Genomic DNA, 22,337 nt, shown 5'->3' with positions numbered 1-22,337 from the left:
GAGCAGAGCTGGACACGGGCAGGATCCATCCCTGCTCGGAGCAGAGCTGGACACGGGCAGGATCCATCCCTGCTCGGAGCAGAGCTGGACACGGGCAGGATCCATCCCTGCTCGGGAGGCAGGAGCAGGCAGGGCCAGCCCTGTCTGGGCACTGCTGCCAGCTGCACGCAGCAGGTGAAGAGGACACGGGACACGGGCAAGAAGACAGGGGACAAGTGTCTCGGAGGGGACAGGAGTGACAAGGGCAAGGTCTGGACGCGTTAGTGATGGCGTGAGGGTCCTGTCAGTGCCAGCCTTCGTGCCAAGTGACAGCCCTGACAGCCTGGCAAGGACGAGCAGAGGGCGAGGGGGAGGCAGCTGTGTGCCCGTGTTGTGACACTCTCGGTGAGGGGACAGAGGACAGCTCCCCGGCAGCCCCAGCCGGGGCTGCGGCTGGCGGGGGCTGTGCTGTGCGCTCGGAGCAGGGCACTGATGGCGTTCGCAGAGCATCCTGCTCCCGCTGCCCCGAGCCTGCCCTCCGGCGCTGCTCTGCGGTGGAAAATGCATTTCCCTTGCTGCTCACCGGGGAGAGCCGCGGCTGCACCCCGCTCCTGCCGGGACTTTGGCTGAGCTCCTTCATCTCTTCCAGCCGGGTCTCGTAAGCTCTCGGATAAAAGCATCACCCCTGGGACAGCTCAGCTGCCTCAGGTGGCACAAAAGTAGCAGGATGGCTCCCGTGACAGTGCTGGAAACAGAAAAGTTTTAATAAAAGGCAAAATAACAAAGCTCTTTACAGAGAAAACACGAGCCAGGGCAAGAGGTTCTTTCTCCTGCTAAAACACTTCACAAAAGCGATTTACTTATTTTGTTCTCTTCTTTTTCTAGGGAATTGCTTAGGCAGGACTTTTTGGCTTCTATCCAATTGTCTATCCTTAAGTTTGAGGTGAAGTCCCCAAGGTCTTATGAGGTGTCTTTTAACCGAATTGAGGGGAGAAACTTCTGGGCTTTTTTTTTCCTTTTTAAGGGGTCAAAGGATAATTTTTTCCTGTGTCAGACAGGCAGAGCAGGGCTGAGGGCTCTGAGCAGGAGGAGATGCTTGAAGAACAGTTCTGCTCGGCCTCCAGCAGTGGATAATGGAAAAATAAAATACCCTGAGTTGGAAGGGACCTACAAGGACCACGGAGGTCCTCTGGGGGGAAGAACCTTTTCCTAATATCCAACCTAATTTCCCCTGGCACAGCTGCAGCTGTTCCCTGGGGGCACAGCAGAGGTTGGAGCTGCCCCTCCTGAGGAAGCTGTAGGTGGATGTTCAGGTAGGAAAGGATCTGCAGTGTTTAGTAACCCTCCAGGGATTCTTTTTATTCTGTGATTTTGGAGCTCTCACAGCACAGCATCCTCTGGCTGTGGGGTTATTTAGCCGTGCCTTGGAGTGAATCTGCTTTTATTCATAGAATCATGGAATGGTTTGGATTTGAAAGGACCTTAAAGCTCATCATACTCCATCCCATGCCATGGCAGGGACACCCTCTGCTATCCCAACCTGGCACCTTGAAAACATCCAGGGATCCAGAGTTTCCCTGGACTAGACCCTCTGTCCCCCTTCTGCATGACTTCTAGGTGTGACATTGAGGCTCTCTGTGCCATCCCCCCGTTATGTGTAGTAGATATAATTCACGCCATTTCTAATATGATATATGTGATATTGAATATTTGTTGGAGTATACACGTTTGTATTAGGAGTGCCCCCACCCTTGCAGGAGAAACCTGGTGTATGTTGAAACCCGATTTACAGGTAAAAGGGAGAATGACCTGAGATGGATCTCATGGAAATCCTCGGGCACATACATGTGAATGCAGCGTTCCCATAAATTCCATCAAGGGATTCAACAACTTGGACACTGAATTGTTTTTCATCACCAAAAGAAGAAAATCGTATTAAAATATGGAATCTGAATGGAAGAAAAGACTAATTGCTGAAATCTTGGCCTAAGGCGAAAATTTCCCCATAAAACCGGCTTGTGCCAGGATGGAGGTGTGTGGGCACAGAGGGAAATCCCTGCTGAGGCTGAATTCTTGTTGCACACCCGGGGCCGACCCCGGGCTCGGCTCTGTCCTTTCCTTGTGGCTGGCTAGATAGAATTTGAATTGCAAAACAAATATTTTTTTTTTCATTTTAATTTGGCTGGACAAATTTTCATTTATAACACCCAAAGGCAAACTCGACATCTCTGGCGAGCCTTTGGCTCAGCGGCCGGCCGGAGGCGGGAGCGGCGGGCGCGGAGCTCCCTCCTGCGGCCCCGCCGAGCAGCGCGGGCGGGCCGGGAGGCTGCGGGGAGCTCTGCGGGGATCTCCGCGGGGAGCTCCGCGGGGAGCAGCGGGGCTGCCAGCGCCTCCTCCCGCCGCCCGCCCCGCCGGGCCGCCCCGGGCCGGGGCCGCTCCCGCCGCCCCGCAGGCCCCGTTGCTAAGGGGCCGTTGCTAAGGACCAACATCCGGGTCCCCGCGCGCATGCGCGGCGCCGCGCGCGGCCCACGTGACCCGGGAAGATGGCGGCGCCCGTGGCGCGGCGTGCGCGGCGCTGAGCGCTCTCTCCGTGCCCTCTCTCCGTGCCGCCTGTCGCTGCCATGTCGCGGCTCATCGTCAAGAATCTCCCCAATGGGGTGAGGCTCTGTGCTGTGCCGGGTCTAGGATGGGGCTGCGGGTGCTGCGGGGGGGAAGCGGAATGCCGGGCAGGGAGAGGCAGCGGGAGGGGAGAGTGTGGTGGGGATGGGGGAGAGCGGGGAGACGTGCAAGGAGAGAGGGTTTGGAGTGGTGGGAGGGTGAGCTTCTTCAGGAGATGTGCCGGGGGAAGGGGCTATGAGGGGATGCGGGTTGCGGTCAGTGCTGGGGTGGGGAACATGGGGACACTTCGAGGGGAGGATGGTGGGAGAGCTCCTGGAGGAGTCAGGAATGTGCAGGAAGCAGCTTGAGGAGCATGGCTGGCAGCCCCTCAGCATGGGCAGTGCTCGTTGTGGTCGCTGTGTCCCCCTCGCTGTCTGGGAGTTGGGTGCAGGTGCCCTCGGTGCTGCTGTGCCCGGCAGGATCCCGCCCTGTTCCCCATCCCCACGTGCGGATTCGGGGGTACAAGAGCAGGTTCGGTGGCTGAAGTGGGGATTTGGTTCCCAGTGTGCTTCCTGCAGCCTTCCAGAAGGCTTTTGAGACAGAATATGTTGGGTTGGACTTGTCCTCAGCGGCTGTGTGGGGCTGATTTCCCTTGCTGCTGCCTCCCTCCTTCTCCAGATGAAGGAGGAGCGTTTCAGGAAGCTCTTTGCTGCCTTTGGCACGCTCACTGATTGCTGCCTCAAGTACACCAAGGATGGAAGGTTCCGGAAATTCGGCTTCATTGGCTACAAGTCAGAGGATGAAGCTCAAGCAGCCCTGAACCACTTCAACAAAAGCTTCATCGACACCTCCAGACTCACGGTGAGCGGAGCTCCAGAAATATCTCCCTGAGACTCCTAAGGAATGGGGTCTTAGGGGGAGATTCTTCCCTGGGAGGGTGGGGGGGCCTGGTGCAGATTCCCAGAGCAGCTGTGGGTGTCCAAGGCCAGGCTGGACGGGGCTTGGAGCACCCTGGGACAGTGGAAGGTGTCCCTGCCATGGCAGGGGGTGGCACTTTAAGGCCTTTTGCCACCCAAACCATCCTGGGATTCTGTGCCTGCCCACTCCTGACTCTCCCGTGGTGATTGAATGTGTAGCTCTGTGCTTTTAAAAGTTGTTCCTGCACACTCCCTCCATCCCATCAGGAATTGCTGAGTGGAGTTCCCCAGCAGTTACAGCCCTGTGTTTAATGACCTGACTCATTCCAGGTGGAGCTGTGCAAGTCTTTTGGTGACCCTACAAAACCCAAAGCCTGGAGCAAGCACTCTCAGAAGGCCCCTGCCTCAGAGAAGCAGACCAAGGAGCCCTTGGCAAGTGCAGCTCCTGCAGGCACAAAGAAGGTGAGTCCTGCCTGATTCCCGGGGCTCTGCTGGGTGCCAGTGCCAGGGGAGGGTGGCCTGGCCGTGGGGAAGGGGCAGAGCAGCTGGCACACCAGATTCTGGACTCCTGGTGTTCTGTGCCTCAGGGTCTGTTCCCTGTGCTGCTGGAATTGCCTGTGCTTCTAATAAACCTCTCTGGGTTTTTCCCAAGGGTAAAAAGAAGAAAGATCCAGTGGATAACTTAAAGGAGGTGAGTTGAGGTTGGACTGCTGTCCCTGCATTCCTGCTGCTGAACTGCTCTTTTCTGTCCTCCTTCCCACGCTGCTGATTCAGGCTGGGGCAGCCCAGTTCTAGTGTAAAAAAATCATTTTAACAATCCCAACACAGGGATCCAAGTTTTTAATGGTCAGCTGCTCCTGTGAGCACACACTGCATCCAGGTCTGCTCTGTTTCAGCAGTTCTGGGGTTTAAACATATGTGAGTTGTTACATTTATCTTACCTGTTTTTTTCTCTTTTATTTCCTCTTTTTATTGTTTTGTTTTCCTCTCTAAAGTAAATTTTCTAAACAGCAATTATAAAAAAGAGTAGGAATGAGACACCTTTAGAAGACTTTAATCACCTTGTCAGTGAAAATTGAGCTCCCCTTAAGGGATTTTTGGTTTTAGAGTGCTGGAAATGAGGTGATGTCTTGGATTTCAGATTCACTATAAGTATTTTCTCTTTTTTGGGGGGGTTGTTTTTTTTTTTTTCCTTTTTGGGTTTGTTGGGTTTTCTTGTTTTGTTTTGGTTTTGGGGTTTCTTTTGTGGGGGGGTTTTGGGGTGGGGTTTTTTTGGGGTTTTTTTTTGTTTGTTTTTGGGTTTTTTTGTTTGGTTGGTTTTTTTTGTTTTGATTTTTTTGGTTGTTTTTTTCTTTCCCACAGCTAAAGGAAGATAAAACATTCCAGGAGTTCCTGGGGGTTCACCAGAAGCGGTCCCAGGTGGCCACTTGGGCTAATGACACCTTGGCAGAAGAGCCTAAGAAGGCAAAATCAGCAGCAGCAGATTACCTGAACTTTGATTCAGATGAGTCTGAGGAGCTGAGTGAGGGTGGGGATGAACCCTCTGAAGATGAGGAGGAGATTAAAGGTACCCGAGGGAGCTATGAGCCTTTGCTTGTGTCAGTCACAGTAACTCCTGCCACAAGGAGTGACAGATTGGGCTCAGTGCCACCAGGAGGGTGGGCTCTCACCTTTCTGCGTGCTGGCAATGTCTGCCTGTTTGCCCACATTTGGGGAGCTGTGGCACATGCAGTGTCTGATATTTGGGGGGTGCCATTTGTGCTTTCCCTGTGTCATTAGGGAGGAGTAACAGGACAAACACCTGCAGCTTTCCTTGAAGTGCTTTCCTTCTTGCAGCCCCTTTCATCTCCAGGATTTCCAGGGCTGGATGTGGTTTCTGATGGTTTAGGGACCTGTGGGTGGCTGGGAGCTCACCTGGGCTGCCTTTTTGGATGTTTCTGGAAACTGGGCCTGCCAGGGTGGAGGGGAAGGGACAGGGCTCAGTGTCGTGGCTCCTAAGAGCAAATCTGGAGTAGTGGGTGCATTCTGAAGGCTCCCAGCCTGGTGTGTGTGGTTTGGAACCCAGTGTCCCTGCAGCAGGGTTGGGTGTGGGTTTGGAGCTTTTCTCCCTCCCTCCCTCCCTGGGATGTTCTTAGGCTGCTCTGGTGGTGTGAGTGGTGTTTTCCCTGCTGCTCCTCCTCTCTCCTTGGGTAACTCAAGTGCAGGTGTGATTGTGTCCTTTTCCCTGTGAAACTAAACATTTCAAACCCTTCTCTGAGGCCTGCTTGGGATATTTAGTTAAAATTGTGACAAAATACATTGTCCTGCAGTAGCTCAAACCCCTCCCTAATGTGTTTTATACATGAGCTGTTGCTTTGAAATCAGGCTGTCAGTCTGGAAGTGCCAAGATGAAATTGCCCTGCTGTTCTGAAGCCTTTCCCATGGAAAATGTCGAGGATGAGGAGCTGATGGTCATGATTGTGTCAGTTCTAAGCTTTCTCCTGACCTGGAGGGAGAGCAGCAGCATCTGTGTGAAAAAAACTTCCCTGTTCTCTCCTCTCTCAGGAAAGAAAGAAGGGAAGAAGGCAGCTACCAGCAAAGGCCTCTCAGATATGGATTACCTGAAATCTAAAGTGGTGAAGGATTCTTCCTCCTCATCCAGTACAGAGGAAGAAACAGAGACTGAGGAGGAGGAAAGTGAGACTGAGGAGGATTCAGGCATTGCAGAAACCCCCCCAGAGAAAAGGGGGAAGCCAAAAGCCCAACAAACAGAGCAAAAAACACCAGCAGGGAAGAAGAAAAAGGGACCCACACTAGAGGTACAGCTGAATTAAGATTTGTCTTCTTTGAAGGAGCAGCTTTATTGATAGCAGGTGTCTGACAGTCCCTGCAGGGATGAGCTGACAGCCTGGGAAGGCTGCGGGGCCCACTGGGTACCAGCTTTCCTGGCCTTCTTGGTGTGACCCATTTACAAATTTCATTGAATCTCAGGGCTGACTAAGTTCCCAAAGATAGGACTTCCAGATAAGTGCTGCTAGTGCCCTTCTCAGAGGCTTTTTTGCAGGAAATGCTGTTCTGGAAACAGCAGAACTCAGTGTTTCATGGCAGTGTAAAAATGGCACCTCCTGCCCTGCAGCTGTGGCAATCTCTTGATACTCCCTCCCACTGTTCAGCCTCTTGTTTGTTGGCCAAGCCCAGCTGGTTGTGCTGTGATTTTTCTTCTTTCACTCAGCTTTTTGTCCCTTTTTCCTCCTCCTCTGTGCAGAGCCAGGCCAGCCCAGGGGAAGCCAGCACTGCGTTCACAGTGAAACTTCGTGGGGCCCCCTCCAGCATCACCGAGGCAAGTCTGGTTTCCCAGCTGGGGAGGAAGGCTCAGGGGTGGCTCAGGGTGTGCCTCTGCAAATGTCTGCAGAAACTGCTCACTTCTCACTCCTTTGAGGGCTGTCTGGGTGATCAGGGGAGCTGTCTTTGTGCAGAGATCTGGGTGTTTTATATATAAAAACCTAAACCTGCAACTTGCTGCTTTCTGTATCTGAGAACTTACTCAAACTTACTCAATTCTTCCCACAGCAAAAAATTCGGGAATTTTTCTTCCCTCTGAAGCCAGTGGCAATTCGGATGGGAAAAAAGGCCCAGGGGAAGAATTCAGGTGAGAGCTGTGTGTGGAAGGGGGGTGGGATCTGTGAGTTAGGGCACCTCTTGATCACCCCTCTGCTTCTTTAGTCTGCAATTCCATATCCCTGGCTCATGGCCTGATTCTTGGAGACCTTTCTGTGACTTTGCAGCTCTCCTGCCCTACTTGCTGCCCACAGGATGCCGTGGGCAGAGTAATGTTGGCTCTGCTCCCTTAGGAGTAGCAGCAGGAGTGTTTTTTTTTTATTGAGCTGCATCCAGAACTTTATTCTGAACACCCCAAACCATGCCTAGGAAAAGCCTGTTCCTCTGGGATAGCTGCAGCAGCCCAGGGCACTGTGCTGATTTGTGTGAGCAGGTCCTTGGAGCTTTGCTGTGTGCTCCTTTCCTTTAATAGTCTAACGGATGCACCTTTTATTTGCTCTCAGAGGCACCTGTGAAAGCCTCCTCCAGCTGCTAAGTAAAGTTTTTGTGATTTGTATAAAGAGAATAAGCTTTGAAAAGGCAGCCTTCCAGTCTGACATGGTCATTTCCAGGCTGGATTGAAACTTTCTATGGGAGCTGAATGCTCTGTCTATAGGAATCTATATTAAAGCAAGCCCAATTCACCCTTAATTACCCAATTAATGGCTGTGTGTGTTCCCCACATGATGCTCAGTTGAACCTTCCCTTCCTCCAAGGTTACATCTTTGTTGACTTGAAGAGTGAAGCAGAAATGCAAAGGGCCTTGAAGCGGAAAAAAGAATTCCTGGGTAAGGGCTGTTTGTTCCTCCTCGTTCCAGCCTGGGAGCTCAGCTGCTCGAGTGTTCCCTGCACAAGTAGCTCTGTGATTGGAGTTTTTCCCAGGCAGATGGGGGGTTGTTCCTTGGGATAAGTCAGGTACTGTGACAGGAGTGGGGTTTCGGGGCCCTCGTGTTTTGCCGTGTGCTTGAGGTGGTTCTGCTTGGGGTAAAAATAACACTGCTCGAGTCCAGCCTTGTACAGACAGTGCTGCAAGGCTGGGTTGGAGCCCTGGGCTTGGCCTAACCCTTGGAGTAACTTCTGAAATTCTGTTTGCAAATATTGTGTGGGCTGGCACAGACAGGCTGGGGCTCTCTGAAAGGAAAGGGGGCTAGTGTTGATACCCTGATTTTTATGAAGAGTGATTCTTACAGCCCCCACCTCCCCCTTATTTTTGAGTCCTGCTCAGAGCCTGTGGGGCTATAATTGTGTCTAACCCTGGGCTCTCTGTGATGCCTTGAGTTTTATCTTTCACATTATCCAGATTCTGTATTGCATTAGTATATAACTCTGAACTTCATATCAAGTTCTCCTCACAGCTTAGTTAGACAAAACAATCCTTTTCCAGTTCAGGCCCAAAAATATAAACAGCAGCAAACTGAGGGGAGCAATCTGGGAAGATGGGACTTCATAACCTGAAGCTGTAATTGGACAATTAACCCCAATATGGAAGTGGACCAAAACCTATAAAAGTGTGAAACCTCATGACCCGAGGTTGGAGCCTCAGCCAGGCTCGTGTACAGCCCAAGGTGTATCCTTTGAAGCCTTTTCCATAAATTCCTGCTTTATTCCTTTACCGCTGCCTAGCCTCTGCTCTAGGCAGCCACTCAAGGCATCATTTGCCCGTGGGTGTTGTTTGCTCGTGGCCTTGGGAAGCATCCAAGGTCCCTCTGTGTTCTTTGGGCATCAGGTGGACGCTGTGTGGAGGTTTCCCGGTGCAGGAACACCCCAAAAGAAACTGTTCCAGCAAAACCCGAGCACCAGCCCTGGCAAAGGACACTGAGGGATGATGAGGAGGAGGAGGACTTGTCTGAATCAGGGAGACTCTTTGTCAGGAATCTGCCTTTCACCAGCACTGAGGAGGACTTGGAGAAGATCTTTTCAAAGTATGGTGAGTGTTTGCCATGGGACTGGAACTTGCAGGACAATGTCTTTCTTTTGTCCAGAGGTTGTCCTGCTGGGTGGGGATGGACAAAGCTCTGTGTCCCACATCTCTTGGACACGGCCCAGCTCCCATCATCTTTATTTTCTGGTGTGATCATGTGAGCCTGCTTGGCAGGGGGCTTCCTGCAGGTTAGAGGTGAATCCTTGAGATCCACTTGGAATCCCAAACTTGGGGTGTCAGTTTGAAGTTTCCCTCTCCTGCCTCCAAATTAAACACATTTAAGGTTATCTTGGCATCCTGGGGCAGAGAGGGTGAGGTTGTGGAGGTGTTTATCCCTGACTGAAGGTGAAGGCAGCTGCTCAGAGCTTGCCTGGTTTGTGTCACCTGTCAGAGCCCATGAGCTGCCACACATGGACTTGGGCTGCTTGTGCTGTCCCTGCTTGTCCCTCTGCAGCTCCTGGCCCAGGCTGGTGGCTCACCACACATCCAGAGCTGCTCCCTCATCCCTGCTTGTGCCTGGGAGGTGCCAGTTCAGAGCTGTGCAGAGACATCTGTGACCACCGAGCTTTGCTTCCTGCAGGACCCCTCTCAGAGATCCATTTCCCCATTGACAAGCTCACCAAGAAGCCCAAAGGATTTGCTTTCATCACCTACATGATCCCTGAGCATGCTGTGAAGGCCCTGGCAGAGCTGGATGGGCAGGTGTTCCAGGTACAGCTTTTCCTCTGCTGTGGGCTGCAGCTGGTGGGAATGGTGGGTGGGAATGTGGCTGAGAGTTTGCTTCTGGGCTCTGTTCAAAAGGTTGAGGCTCTCCTGCAGGTTCTTTTGGCAGAGTAGCTTGGTTTGAGCAGCTTTGCAGACACCAAAATCCTGGTAGAGGTGGGGAAGGATCTCCGAGTCTGCCTCATGCTGTGTGCCCACTTTGACTTGCAGTTGTGGCTCCTTTGGGAAGGAAAATTCCCTCCTTCCACCAAGGCTGTCTGACTGGGAAAGGTGCCAGGAAATTTCCTCCATGTGGACATCTGTGGATTATTCCAAAGCTGATGGACCTCTCCTTCCTGTCTTGCAGGGCAGAATGATGCATCTTTTACCCTCCACGATCAGAAAGGAGAAAATGGAAGATGGAGATGCAGAAGAGTCTTCCTCCTACAAAAAGAGCAAAGAGGCCAAGGACAAAGCCAACAGTGCCAGGTACAACACAAGCTGCCAGATTCCCAGGAATGCATGTGGGATCTTCACAGGGGCTGCAGAGATTCCCAGAGTTGATGAAGCATTTGCTGTGCAGCTCTGTTTCCTTTCTCTCTTACCTCCCTGACTCCTCTGCCCAAGTAGCTGCAGTAGCTCAGTGAGCAGCAGAAATTGAGAGGTTTGAATGGCTTTGGTATGAGTTACCTCTCTAATAAGAGTTAGTCTGATTCTGTAATTCTTCAGAGGGTGCTTTCAGATCAGTTGGGCCTTGCTCCTCTGCTTGGCCACCTGTAATTCTAAAGCTTGTAGAGGCTTTTTCTTGCTGTGTGACAAATCAGTTTGAAATAAGTGGCTGATACTTTATATCTTGAAGGGAAAAGGGTGCAGCCTTGCCTACATGGAGTTGGTGGGTTTAGGAAACCAGTTGGAAAGGTGTGTTCCTCTGAGCCATTACCTGAACCTCAGCTGCAGAGCTGTGACCACTGAGGTCTGGGGAAGCAGAGCTCAGCTGCCTGCACTGCTTCCTCTTTGCTCCCCAGTCACATCTCTCATCCTGTCCCTTCTCTAGGGATCTTCCACCCTTCTTTCCCTTTCTCTTCACCCTGCCTGCTCCTGGTGGTGCTCAGAGCTGCTTTTTCCCAGGATTGTTGGCTGGAGGGCCCCATGCCTGACCCTGGCTGTGTTTTCTCTTGCCAGCTCCCACAACTGGAACGCGCTGTTCGTGGGCACAAACGCTGTGGCTGATGCCATGGCCCAGAAGTACAATGCTGCCAAAAGCCAAGTGCTGGATGCTGTGAGTTGGGTTGTGATGGATCAGCTGGGGTGGGACATCACTTTCCTGCTGTTTCTTTGTGGCCAGGGCCTTCCTGGTCTTGTACAGGAAAAGCCTCTGTGCATCCGTGGGCACTGCAGAGGCTGGGGCCTGTGGTGCTGTAGCACCTCTGTGAGTTCTGAGCCTATTGATCCCTTGGTCCCCAGCCTTCCTTCCCACTCTGCTTTCCTGTGGCAGAATTTTGCATTTCTACGTAATTAGAAGTTGGTGGGAATTGACACCCTAAAGCTCAGATCATTCTTGGAAATTTCAGTTTACTTTAGGACATGTTTGAATTCCAGCAGCTCCAGAGGAGCTGGAACATTTTACCTTCCAGCTGCCTGCCACATTCCCTTTGCCTGTGCTCCTGAGAGCAGCAGGTGACTGAATTCTTGCCTGCAGGAGAGCAAGGACAGCGTGGCAGTGAGAGTGGCTCTGGGAGAAACAGAGCTGGTGCAGGAGATCCGCCGGTTCCTTGTGGAAAATGGGGTCAGCCTGGATTCCTTCAGCCAGGTGAGAGGCTCAGCTGGAGGCACCAGTGGGGATCCACCTCTTCCAGTCCTGCTGTTCTCAGCTCTCTTGGAAATTGGGAACTAAATCCTCAGCATGTTGCAGGATTGAACCCTCCCTGATGAGTTGGGAAATGTATCCATTTGAAAATGCAGAGGCTCTTGGGTGGATGAAATCCATAATATGATGGCATGAGGATGGTGGGCTGTAGACAGGGAAGGAGCTCTGTGGATCTGCAGCTGAAACCTCCATCCATGAGATGTTGTTGTAGTGGGATGTGGATTTTCCAGGGAGTGTTTTCTAAATGCCTCTCAATCCTTTTGGATCTGGGAAAGGAATGACACAGAGAGAGGGAGAGCACAGCCTTGGATCTGAAGTCTATGTAGAAAATTGCTGGATTTGCTCTCTTCCATCCCATATTCTTTCTTTCCCTGCTGGCTGTGTCAGGCTGCTGGAGAGAGGAGCAAGACAGTGATCCTGGTGAAGAACCTCCCGGCGGGCACGAGCCCCCTGGAGCTGGAGCAGCTCTTTGGCCAGCACGGCGGCCTGGGCCGGGTGCTGCTGCCCGAGGGAGGCATCACAGCCATCGTGGAGTTCCTGGAGCCCACGGAGGCCAAGCAGGCCTTCACCAGGCTGGCCTACTCCAAGGTGGGGGCACTGCCTGGGCAGTGGGACCTTGGTGAGTTGGGAAGCTGCAGGAGGGCTCGTTCTGAGCGTGGGGGCAAAGGGAGTGTGGGAAAGGTTATCCCAGAGGCACTGATGTTCCCACCTGTGTCCTGTGGATTTAGGGGGGTGCCTGGTACAGCAGAGCAGGGCTCAGCCTGCAGAGGATGCTGGAGAAGGGGAGTGTGACACAGCTGGAGGGTTTCTTTTCCCTTTCACAATCCAGGAGTGATCCATGGCAGGCTCTGGTCCTGTCAGGTTGGATCCTTTTGTCACACAGTTTAGGCTCTGGTCCTGTCAGGCTGGATCCTTTTGTCACACAGTTTAGGCTCTGGTCCTGTCAGGTTGGATCCTTTTGTCACACAGTTTAGGCTCTGGTCCTGTCAGGCTGGATCCTTTTGTCACAGAGAGTTTAGGCTCTGGTCCTGTCAGGCTGGATCCTTTTGTCACAGAGTTTAGCCACTTGCAAAGGTTACTCAGCTTTTCCACTGCTGTTTTCCATTAGAGAGCGAGGTGAAAATGAAGCTGAGAGCAGAGTTTTTCCTTCAGGCTTACCCTTCACTCCTCATTTCTTTCCTGTCTTCTCTTCACAGTTTCATTCCGTGCCCTTGTATCTGGAGTGGGCTCCAATGGGGGTTTTCCTCAGCCCAGCCCCTCAGAAAAAGAAAGCTGGGGTTCCAGGAAGGGAGGATAAAGCAGGGCTGGTACCAGGTAAGATCTCTGGCTGACTTGCTGGGGGTCTCTGTGTTTCTCTGCTCTTGTGTCAAGCTCCAGGATATGTTTTGTCTGGGTGACTTCCCACTGTGAGGGCTGATCTTCCCTCCCTAAGTACACACCTTTCTCCCCGTCCCAAGGGCTCCTCCACAGTTTGAATGGGCGACTCCCCCAAAATTTGGCTTTGTTGCATCTTACAAAGTTGGGTTTATTCTTCTTGGTTCAGGTGATGCTACAAAAGACTCAGAGGAAACAGCAGCACAGGAAGAAGAGGAAGAGGAGGAGGAAGAAGAAGAAGAAGAAAACATTCCTGGGTGTACCTTGTTCATCAAAAACCTGAACTTTGCCACCACAGAGGACACACTGAAGGAGGTGAGCAGTAAGGACACAGTGTTTAAAGGATTTCAGCTGCAGCCAGTGTGATCTAGTGGGAGATGAGTGAGCACTGGGTTCTACTGGGACTGGGAACATCACTCCAGGTGTCAGTTTAGACAAATGCATCCGAAACTGTTTTGGTGGGGTTTAATTCCACCTAGAGACAGGTGGAGGCAGTAGGAAATCTTCCAATATTCCTGATTTCCCATGTTTTCTGTAATGCTTCTCCTCGGGACAGGCAGTGCTGCAGCTCTGCCACTGCTTCCTGTGTGAGAGGCAGTGAATGAATAAATAAATGATGATTTCTGAATGTGCTTTTCCTCTCAGCTTCTGCTGGCTGTGCTGCCTTGTGCTGCTTCACCTCAACGAAGCACTTGGGAGGGAGCATGGCATTCCTGAAGTTATGTGTGGTGTTAAGAGCAAAATAAGGAAAAGCAGCTGGAATTTCCCATCTCTGGCACTTCTTTTAGCTGTGTAAAATGCCACATTCCATGGCCCAAGCATCCTGGACCTGTGAGGCTCTGGAGACTCTGCTCCAGCTGTGGACAAATAAATATCCAGAGGAGAGCTGGGACTTGTCCCCTCTTCTTCTTGTGGCTTTACAAGGGAGTCAAATAAATAGCTGGCTATCTTCTGGCTCCCCATTTTTGGGAAGAGCTGTCCTCTAGGGACATCACAGGCAGCACCCACCCTTAAGGCTGAGGGCATCTTGTAATGCAGAGTGTTCCTGCAGAGCCATCTCAGATCTCTGCACTTTCTGAGGGGTGGTGGAGGATTTCTGGGAAGGCCTTTGATACCTTTCAAACTCTTTGTGCGTGTGTGGCTGTTTGTGCAGAAATAATTTGATGGGGAGAGGCTCAGCTGCACTGCTGGCAGGTGTGTGCTGGGGAGGTGGGCCTGTGTGGAAGAGGGCCACGCTGGCAGTTGAGTTACAAGCCTGTGACAAAGGGAACTGAATCACGTGTCCAAATTCCTTGCAGACGTTTTCCAAAGTGGGAGCCCTGAAGAGCTGCACAATATCCAAGAAGAAGGACAAAGCAGGTACTCTAGATGTTGCTGCTCAATTCCTTCCCTCAGCTGAGCTGAGGGCTCAGGTGTGGCATTGCTTCAGCACTCATCTGGCTGAGCATTTGTGTTCCTGCTGGCAAAATCCTCCGTGCTTCCACAAGTGTTCCCGTGGAAATGGCTGCAAGCAGCAGCCAAACCTTCCCCCAGGGTTCCTTCTGGAAGGTTAAACTCCATTGTGGGGTTTGTGGAGATGTGGCCTTCTCTTGAGAGCTTGAGATGGGAGAAGCCAAACTCCTTCAGGATCACAGAAAAGAGTGGGATGCAGGCTGACAGGAGCCAGTGCCCCGTGATGATTAAACCCTGCATTATCCTGGAAATGGCCAGCTCCTCAAGGATGCCTGGCTGAGAGCTGTGCTGAGTGGGCTTGGTTTGCCTTCTCCCTGGCAGCCCTGAGCCCCCCAGGCTGCAGGATGAGTGGCTGTGCCTGCTGTTGGCTGCTCTCACTTCCCAAGGAGTTGGATTAAGGCAAGCACTGGCTGGAGGGGCTGTGGCTTCTCCCTGGGAGCTGCACAGCTTTGTGCCATTTCCCCTTGACAGAGCTTCCCTGTGTGATACTGAAACTCAGATCTGCTGGGAGATAAAGAATTAAAATGAATTCTTCAGTTCTGCTGGTGGGTCTGAGCAGGCAGCACCAAGTGTGGGCTCATCTTGTAGCACCTGATCCCTTCTGGCACTGGGGTCATCTCTACACTCTGCCACTCCTGAGGCTCTGAAGTTGAAGATGGGGTGTTGTTTTCTCCCCTGGTTATTAATTGTCCCTTAATGATGGTTGCTGTGTTAGGCAGTGTGTTCCTCAGGGGTGTGGTGGGATTCAGAGGGGAAGAGATGTCTGCCCACTCCAGCTTGAGGGATGTGTGTCTCCACAACAGCATCTCTTCTGCTTTTGAGCAGCAGTTGCTTTGCAGAGTTTTGTTTAAGGAAGTTGCAACTGAGATGATGCAAAGCAAAACATTGGTTTTGTGTGCAACATCTGTTATCCCCTTCTCACATCTGCACCAAAACCAGCTGGTCCAGAGCAAAGCCTTGCTCAAAAAACTCAGCCAGGGTGCTCATGAGGTCAGCCATGGACAGGCTAACCTTTTCCATGGGATGTTAAGCTTTTGTCCCCCAGTTTTGACAATCAGTGCTTGCTCCTTCTGTTATCACTGCTTTCTTACCAAGCCCCCTGTCTCTCCTGACAGGCACTTTGCTTTCCATGGGCTTTGGGTTTGTGGAGTACAAGAAGCCAGAGGGTGCCCAGAAAGCCCTGCGCCAGCTCCAGGTGAGCCTGAGCCTGCCATTCTGGGGTTCTTTCCAGAAACTTCCTTCAAGCTGCCAGTTCAGAGTGTGGCTGAGGATGTCAGTGCTCTGGGTTGCACTGGACAGGTGGAGAAGCCTCTAAGTTGGGCCAGGTTTTTGAGGGAAGAGGGTTTGTAAAAGGACAGACTGGTGGAAAAGGGTGTTTCTTGATGCTGATCCAACGTGGAAATCCCAGAAAATGTGTAAGGATTTGAAATTTCATGAGTTTTCCTGTCAGGTGCCCTTTGCAGGAGGCAGAGACCCAGATATCCCCTCACAGAACAAACACTGATTAATGTTAATTCAGTGCTGCTTTGACTTCTAATTCTTCTAGGTACTTATTTCTATTAACGATATCCTTTTTTTTCCTGCTGTTTCTTTGTTTGCACTCCCAGGGCTGCAGTGTGGATGGCCATAAGCTGGAAGTGAAGCTCTCAGAGAGAGCTGTCAGGTGAGGCTCACCTCTGCTCTCAGTGACATTTCAGCTGCACTAATCCTTGGGAGCTTCTTCCTTTCTCCCCAGCATCCTGAGGGTTGTGGCCAGGAGTGCTCCAGCTGGTGAACACATCAGCCTTTGCTCTGCTTTACTGACTCAGTTTTGCTCAAAAGGAAAAAAAAAAAGAGGAATGAGCTGAAGCGGGGCCCCAAAAATGAGTCCAAAGTGAGAACCAGGCAGAGTTTTCTTCTCTGCTCAAGGAAAAAATCTCTGCTTTGGTGGCAGTTCAGGCAGCACTGTGAATCCCCAGGGGTTTAAAAAGTTCTTGCAGAGAAATCTTTTTTTGGTAATGAAGTCTTTTACTTGTTGATCTGAGATAACAGGAGCTTAAGAATAATATTCTAATCAATGAAGACAAAATGAGATTTCTTGCTTGATAAAAAAGTTTGGATTTCCCTCCTTTGGTCTGGGTAATCAGGCACAGAGGAGAAGGTTACTTGTGGGTGAATTTACTTAGAATTAGCCTCAGTTTTTAGGGATTCCTTCCTAGTTCTTACTCAGCACAGAATATTCTAACTGTAAAGTTGCAAATTAATCCAGGTACTTGGATGTTGGCACCTAAACAGTGTCCTTCAGACACTCTGGAAACCCTACTGGAAGTGATATGTGTTAAATGTCAAAATTTGTTTGAGAATCTGGTTCCTGGGGACCACAGGCAGTCTGACAGCTCCCTGTATCTGCACTTTGTATTTCAATTCTTTCATAAACCGTTTTTATCCAGTCTGATTTTGAAAATCCCTTCAGCAGGTATCCAGGCCACAATGGGAAGTGCTTTGCTTTATGGAATAAGCTGTTGTCTTTTGTGTTAGGTAAATTCTGACCTTGTCCAAATGGAATACAATTCCAGAGGTAAAAGAAATTTAATACTCTGTTACAAAATTTCATGTACTGTTTTATAAGCCAGGAGGAAAAAAAGGCAAAATTCATTTACATTAAGCTGATCTTAAAAAATATATTCATTAATGCATTCTCCTGACAATTAAAGGGCAGGATTTGGTGAGGAATGTGGCAAATGTGAGATGAGGACCTCAACTGGAGCAAGATGGGCTATTTCATTTCCAGATGTAGGACTTAAGGGTGGTTAGAATTTTATCCTTCTTGGTGTCCTGTGTAGCATTGCCACTGGCACAACCCAGGATGCTAGTGTGAGCTGGTGCCTCAATTTTCCACGTTCCAAATCCTGGGGGGGGCACAGGACTTTTGCTGCTCCCTGGTCTTTACCTGCCCTTCCTGTTGCTTCCAGGCCTGCTGTGAAATCAGCCCGGAAGAAACAGATTGCCAAGAAGCAGAAAACTTCCAAGATCCTGGTCAGAAACATCCCCTTCCAGGCCACTGTCAGGGAAATCAGGGAGCTCTTCAGGTAGGAAAATGCTTTGTTGTGTCTGTGGGTCACTCTGGGGCGGAGCTGCTGTGATTTTCATGCGGGGTCTTCCTCACATTGTAAATATTGTGAATTCTTGTGGAAGAAAACAGGGATTTTGGGATCACCTCTGCGTGTCCTCAGCCTTTTGTGTTGTGATTTAAGCCTTGTTCCATCCTGAAAAATAAGAGGAACTTTGAAAAATAAGTGGAACTTGGTGAAAGGAAAACCATCCTTGCTGCTCCCAGACAAGAATGTTTTGCTCGCTGCCCCAGGCCGTGTGCCTGCTCTGCTGTTGGTTTGCAGGAATTGTTGATTTTTCTGCCACAGGGTGTTATGCTGGGAGGTGGCCTCTGGGTCTGTCCTAGCAGAATTTGGGTGCTTTTGTCACATCTGGGGCATTCCTATGCAAAGGGGAAATTTGAGGTATTGCTTAACCCTTTAAAGCATTCTCAGTGCAAACCCCTGGCAGTGATTTGTGTTTCCCTGTGCTGATGGAATTGCACCTCCTGTATTTGTGTGAAGATGTGCTTCCTGTGTGGCTGGGGGGCTGTTTCCTTGCAGGCTGTGAGGGAAGCTCTGTGTTCCTACACTCATTTGGGAGGAATTCCAGGGGTTTCACTAAAGGCAAAGCGTGGCTTGGCTTTTGGACAGGGCTGTGATGATGGCCACAACAGCACGATGCCTCTAGAAGAGCAAAAGGTTTTTCTTGTGCAGCTCGGATGCTTTTGCTTCAGTTGTGCTCTGAGGGATTCAGGCAGAAGCCCAGGGCTGCCAGTGCCCATGCTGAGTTTCCTCAGCACGTGGAGCTCTGCTAATTTAAATCCCAACACTCCGAGCTACAGATGTGACCCTCGGAAAGCTTGAGCCAGCAAAGCCAGGACTAAGGTGAAGTTCAAGGTGTGGGAGGGTTTGCACATCACAAGCACAGAGCCTGTGGGGGGTTTTTGGTGTGGGTTTGTTCCCTCCTGTCTTGTCTAGCACCTCAGAGCTGTGGAGAGGAGGGGCAGGGGAAAATCTGATTAATATTGCAGCTTCCAGCTGGTGACGGCGCTCTCAGAGCATCCCTTTCATTCACCTGGGATGTTCAGAGCTGGGGTTTATCCTCCCAACAAAACCCAGCAGCTTGTGGGGACACATTCCTTTCACTCCTGCCATCCCTCCTTTCCTCCTGAGCAGCCCAAAGCAGGCACAGCAGTGCCCAGCACCTCACCCTCCTGCACTGCTTTGTTTGTGCCTTTAGTCGGCTGCCTTTGCTCTGGCCCTTTGGGCTTGCTCTGCATTTAGGAACCTGCCTTGGTTTGGCTTTTGTTAGGGATTGGTTGGGAATGGCAAGCAGTCCTTTGGCAGTGGAAGGGCTGGCAGAGCTGCAGGGGGCACTCTTAGCCTGCCCAGGAAAGCCAGCCTGGGGACAGCAAGGGACAGCCAGCCTGGGGACCACCGGGCCACTCAGCCAGGCATCACCACGCAGGGTGACAGCCCCAGGCTGTGCAGGATGAGCTTCTTCCCTATTGTCTCCCCTGCTCCAGAGCCACCTTCCAGCCCTGCAGCAGGAGAAAATTCAAGAAATATAAATTTCAATATAAATAAATACTAATTTTAAAACAAATATTAAATTAGGAATAAATATTAATTTATGTGTGTATTTATTCTACATACACACACATATTATATACATCCACATAGCATCTATATATATGTATTACCCTAGAAAAATACATAAATTATGCCAATATTGTTCAAAAAATATCTATAACACATTATATGTGTGTAGATATATTTATTTTTCCTCCCAAACAAATATTTCCACATTTTGAGCTTTGTCAAGGAACTCAGCCCCCTTCTCAAATGGCCCCACAGGAGGTGTTGATGACACTGGAACAGCAAACCAAGGGATCTGGGTGTTCTGAAGAGTGGATTTTTCAAGCTGCTGCGCCTGCCCAGCTCTGGCAGTTCAGGGATCCCTGCCCTGGCTGGTTTGACACTTTTGGATCTTGTTGTTTATGGATCCATCACTGAAATGCTCAGCCTTGCCCTGCACCATTGCCTGTGCTCCTACAGCAGCCTGGAGGAACTTCTTCATTCTGCAGTTTGGGGATCCCAAATTTGTTCTGTTTCCTGGATTGGAGAAAGGTGGTGCTTAATTAAGGTGTTTGAGGGGGGTCAGGAATGCTCTGATCAACAGCTCATGTCCTCTGCCCGACAGATAATCCTCTTCTGGCAGGTCCACAAGGCTCAGGTGCTGCCCTGCTCCCACCCCACCCCAGTGGCTTTGCTGGGGTGTGACTGGTTCAGAGCATGTTCTGCCACGTCCTCCTGGAGGTTCTGGCTTCTCTTGCACCCTCAAGGGATTTATTTATCTTGTTTTTTTTTTTTAAGATAGGTGTTATCTTCTTCAGAGGGAGAAATGCAGTTCAATTATAGGGGCCGCTTTTGGGCGAGGTGTGAAGATTTAGCTTTTGTGGGTGCTTTTTTTTTCACCCATTTTTGTTCTTGATTAGATCCTGCTCTTCTCTTTACTACCTGGAAAAATAACAAAAGGGAAATGGTGCTTAGTTCTTTGCAAAGAGCCACAGTTAGGGGAGGAGAGACAAAGGGATTGCTATCCCATGAAGGCTGCTAATTTTTCCTACCAAATTGTGGGGCTTTTATGGCAAGACTTTTTTTTTTTTTTTTTTCAAAAGGAACTCTAGACGTGGCAAGCTGAATTGGAGATCTGTGAAAGGCCACATTTTCACAGATTGGAGCCCTGGCAATTTCTGAAAATTGGGCTCCTTTAAGAATCTATCACATGAGATCCATGCAGCCTTCATTGGGAGTTCCAATTAACTCTTTGTTTCAGGGCACCCCTTCCCTCTGGCTGCACCAACTCCATGAAGATTGAAAATCAGGCTGTTTTGCAAGTGGTTTATAATGTTTTGAGGAGATGGGGGTTTCATTTTCCTCAAAAAGGGAATGATAAAATTTAGAAAAACACTTCTTAAAGGATTCCTGCCCAATCCAAGGCAACCTGGGGAATGGATTCAGTCCAGGGTGTGCTTGGAGTTTGGCAGAGCTGCTGGTCATCCCACCCAAGGATGGAGTTTTTGGAGTTGTGTGTTTGGGGGAGGAAGTAGTTTCTTCTTTTCTTTGTAGGATTTATCTGAGAACTTAACTATTTTGGTTTTATCTTTGATTTCTCCTCAATTTGCAGCAATTGTTAGTTCCAGCTCTGCCCTGACAATTAGCTGAGGGAGATCAGGACTCGGTGTGGAAGGTGGTTTATCATTGTCTGGCCATTCCTTGCCTTGCATCTGTAGGAACTGCAGTCAAACACGTTGCACAAAGCTGTTAAATCACAAAATTATCATCAGCTGGGAGGGCTGGACTTTAGTTTGACTAAAGAAGCAGTGAGCAGAAAAGCAATTGAAAGGTACTGTAGGGCAAAGAACAGGTTTTCAGGTGCACTTATCTCCATAGCCTGACTTTGCTGCAGAGAAAGTAACTCTGCTTCTTGCAAAGACCTTTGGGGGTGGGTGTCTCTTTTAATTTTATCTCCTTTGCTGACTATTTTCTTTGTCTTGACAAAGACATGGCATTTACAGCATCTGGCAAAGCAAGTGTCTGGGCCTGATGAGGAGGAAAAAGAATTGTTCCTTCTGATGGAGGGGAAAAGCAAAGTGGGACAAGACTTGGGAGTCAGCCCCTTCGGGGAGAAGAAAAAAATCTCTGCAGGGAGATGCAGTGGATAAACTGGCAGAGAGATTTTTTTTTTTTTAAGGCAGTCTTTAGGAAGTTAATTTTATAAGATGATGCCTTTCACTTCTTCTGACCTATTATAATAAAGTGTAGTTACCAGAATGGGCTTTTCATTTCCCATTATAAAGGACACGGTGGGATAATGAATCCGTCTGCCAGACATGCTTGCTGTTCACACCTTTCTCCCAGTAATGGAGTCTACATGACTGGAGACAATTTCTCTTTCCCCTGTTGAAGATGTGGAAAATCTGTGCTGGTGAAAGACACAAGAGGAGAAAAAAAAATTGAGGAAAAACATGTGAGTTTGTTAAGCAAGTGCTGGGCAGAGTTAATTAGAGCATTCCATGCAAACAGAATGTCCAGTGCTGCCAGGATTGCTGGGTTTCACTTTTAAAACCTTCCATGTTGTGCTAGAAATGGCTCAAAACCAATTGCTGCTGCTTCTTAGCTGCTTGAATTTTGTCCCCATGGTGTCCCCCTGCAGGCAGTGGGGCCCAAGGGCTTGGGGACAGCTGCAGAAGTCACTGGGCTGTGAGGGACTGCCAGGGGTAGCAGAGGGGCTGCAGGTGCTGGATGATGTTTGGGAGAAGCCAGGAGGAGACATCTGAGGCAGGACAGAGCTGCTGATGTGGTGGGGTGGCAGAGGAAGAGGCAGAGCAGGGGGCTGCAATGCTGACACCTCTGCTGGTCCCACAGTGCTCTGCTTGCAAGGAGGCAGTGCCCAGGAATGAGTCTTGGAGAAGCAGGAAGCAGCTGGGCCACCCTGAAGCCACCCAGCAGGGCTGGGATCCCACCTTGCTGGCCTCCCCTGAGGACTGGAAGGACTGTGCAATGTGCACCTTGCCTGGAGACACAGGCTGAGCTGGAAACCTGCCACAAACAGCTCTGGGAGCAGGGATTAGAAGGGGTTTCAGTGCTCAGATGTGTAGTGACAGCTGGAAGGTGCCTCTGAGTTGGATGTGGTGGTGAGTAGGGTCACCACATGTTCTTCAGGAAATAGGTGGGGCCATGAGCTCCCCAGGACATCATGTGCTGCTTGGCATCCCAGCACATGTGTGGCTGTGCTCTGGTGTTTCCAGCACTGGGCTGGATTCCCAAGCCTTGTTTTGGCCTGCCCTTTGGCATAACAATATTTTAGGGCTGCC

The 22,337-nt window shown here is 50.3% G+C and overlaps 1 protein-coding gene across 1 annotated transcript in view; it reads left to right on the top strand.

Annotated features, from left to right (window-relative positions):
* Positions 1 to 2,511: 2,511 nt before the first annotated feature.
* The window catches only part of RBM19 (RNA binding motif protein 19), a 52,013-nt gene continuing 32,187 nt past the window's right edge, over positions 2,512 to 22,337 (top strand). The window contains exons 1-21 of the mRNA XM_021549838.3: positions 2,512 to 2,636; positions 3,256 to 3,438; positions 3,825 to 3,956; positions 4,147 to 4,185; positions 4,857 to 5,061; positions 6,039 to 6,292; positions 6,739 to 6,813; positions 7,044 to 7,122; positions 7,787 to 7,858; positions 8,797 to 8,997; positions 9,572 to 9,702; positions 10,061 to 10,182; positions 10,876 to 10,972; positions 11,393 to 11,503; positions 11,948 to 12,148; positions 12,757 to 12,874; positions 13,104 to 13,249; positions 14,233 to 14,293; positions 15,502 to 15,581; positions 15,994 to 16,049; positions 17,338 to 17,454. Coding sequence (XP_021405513.3) covers positions 2,601 to 2,636; positions 3,256 to 3,438; positions 3,825 to 3,956; positions 4,147 to 4,185; positions 4,857 to 5,061; positions 6,039 to 6,292; positions 6,739 to 6,813; positions 7,044 to 7,122; positions 7,787 to 7,858; positions 8,797 to 8,997; positions 9,572 to 9,702; positions 10,061 to 10,182; positions 10,876 to 10,972; positions 11,393 to 11,503; positions 11,948 to 12,148; positions 12,757 to 12,874; positions 13,104 to 13,249; positions 14,233 to 14,293; positions 15,502 to 15,581; positions 15,994 to 16,049; positions 17,338 to 17,454 — 2,516 coding nt within the window. The 5' untranslated portion in view covers positions 2,512 to 2,600. The remainder of the gene's footprint in view (positions 2,637 to 3,255; positions 3,439 to 3,824; positions 3,957 to 4,146; positions 4,186 to 4,856; positions 5,062 to 6,038; positions 6,293 to 6,738; positions 6,814 to 7,043; positions 7,123 to 7,786; positions 7,859 to 8,796; positions 8,998 to 9,571; positions 9,703 to 10,060; positions 10,183 to 10,875; positions 10,973 to 11,392; positions 11,504 to 11,947; positions 12,149 to 12,756; positions 12,875 to 13,103; positions 13,250 to 14,232; positions 14,294 to 15,501; positions 15,582 to 15,993; positions 16,050 to 17,337; positions 17,455 to 22,337) is intronic.

The sequence above is a fragment of the Lonchura striata genome, chromosome 15 (assembly GCF_050655825.1).
Source record: "Lonchura striata isolate lonStrDom1 chromosome 15, ASM5065582v1, whole genome shotgun sequence".
Classification (NCBI taxonomy): domain Eukaryota; kingdom Metazoa; phylum Chordata; class Aves; order Passeriformes; family Estrildidae; genus Lonchura; species Lonchura striata.
The sequence above is the reverse complement of the archived record's forward strand: the minus strand, read 5'-3'. Positions and strand labels throughout refer to the sequence as shown.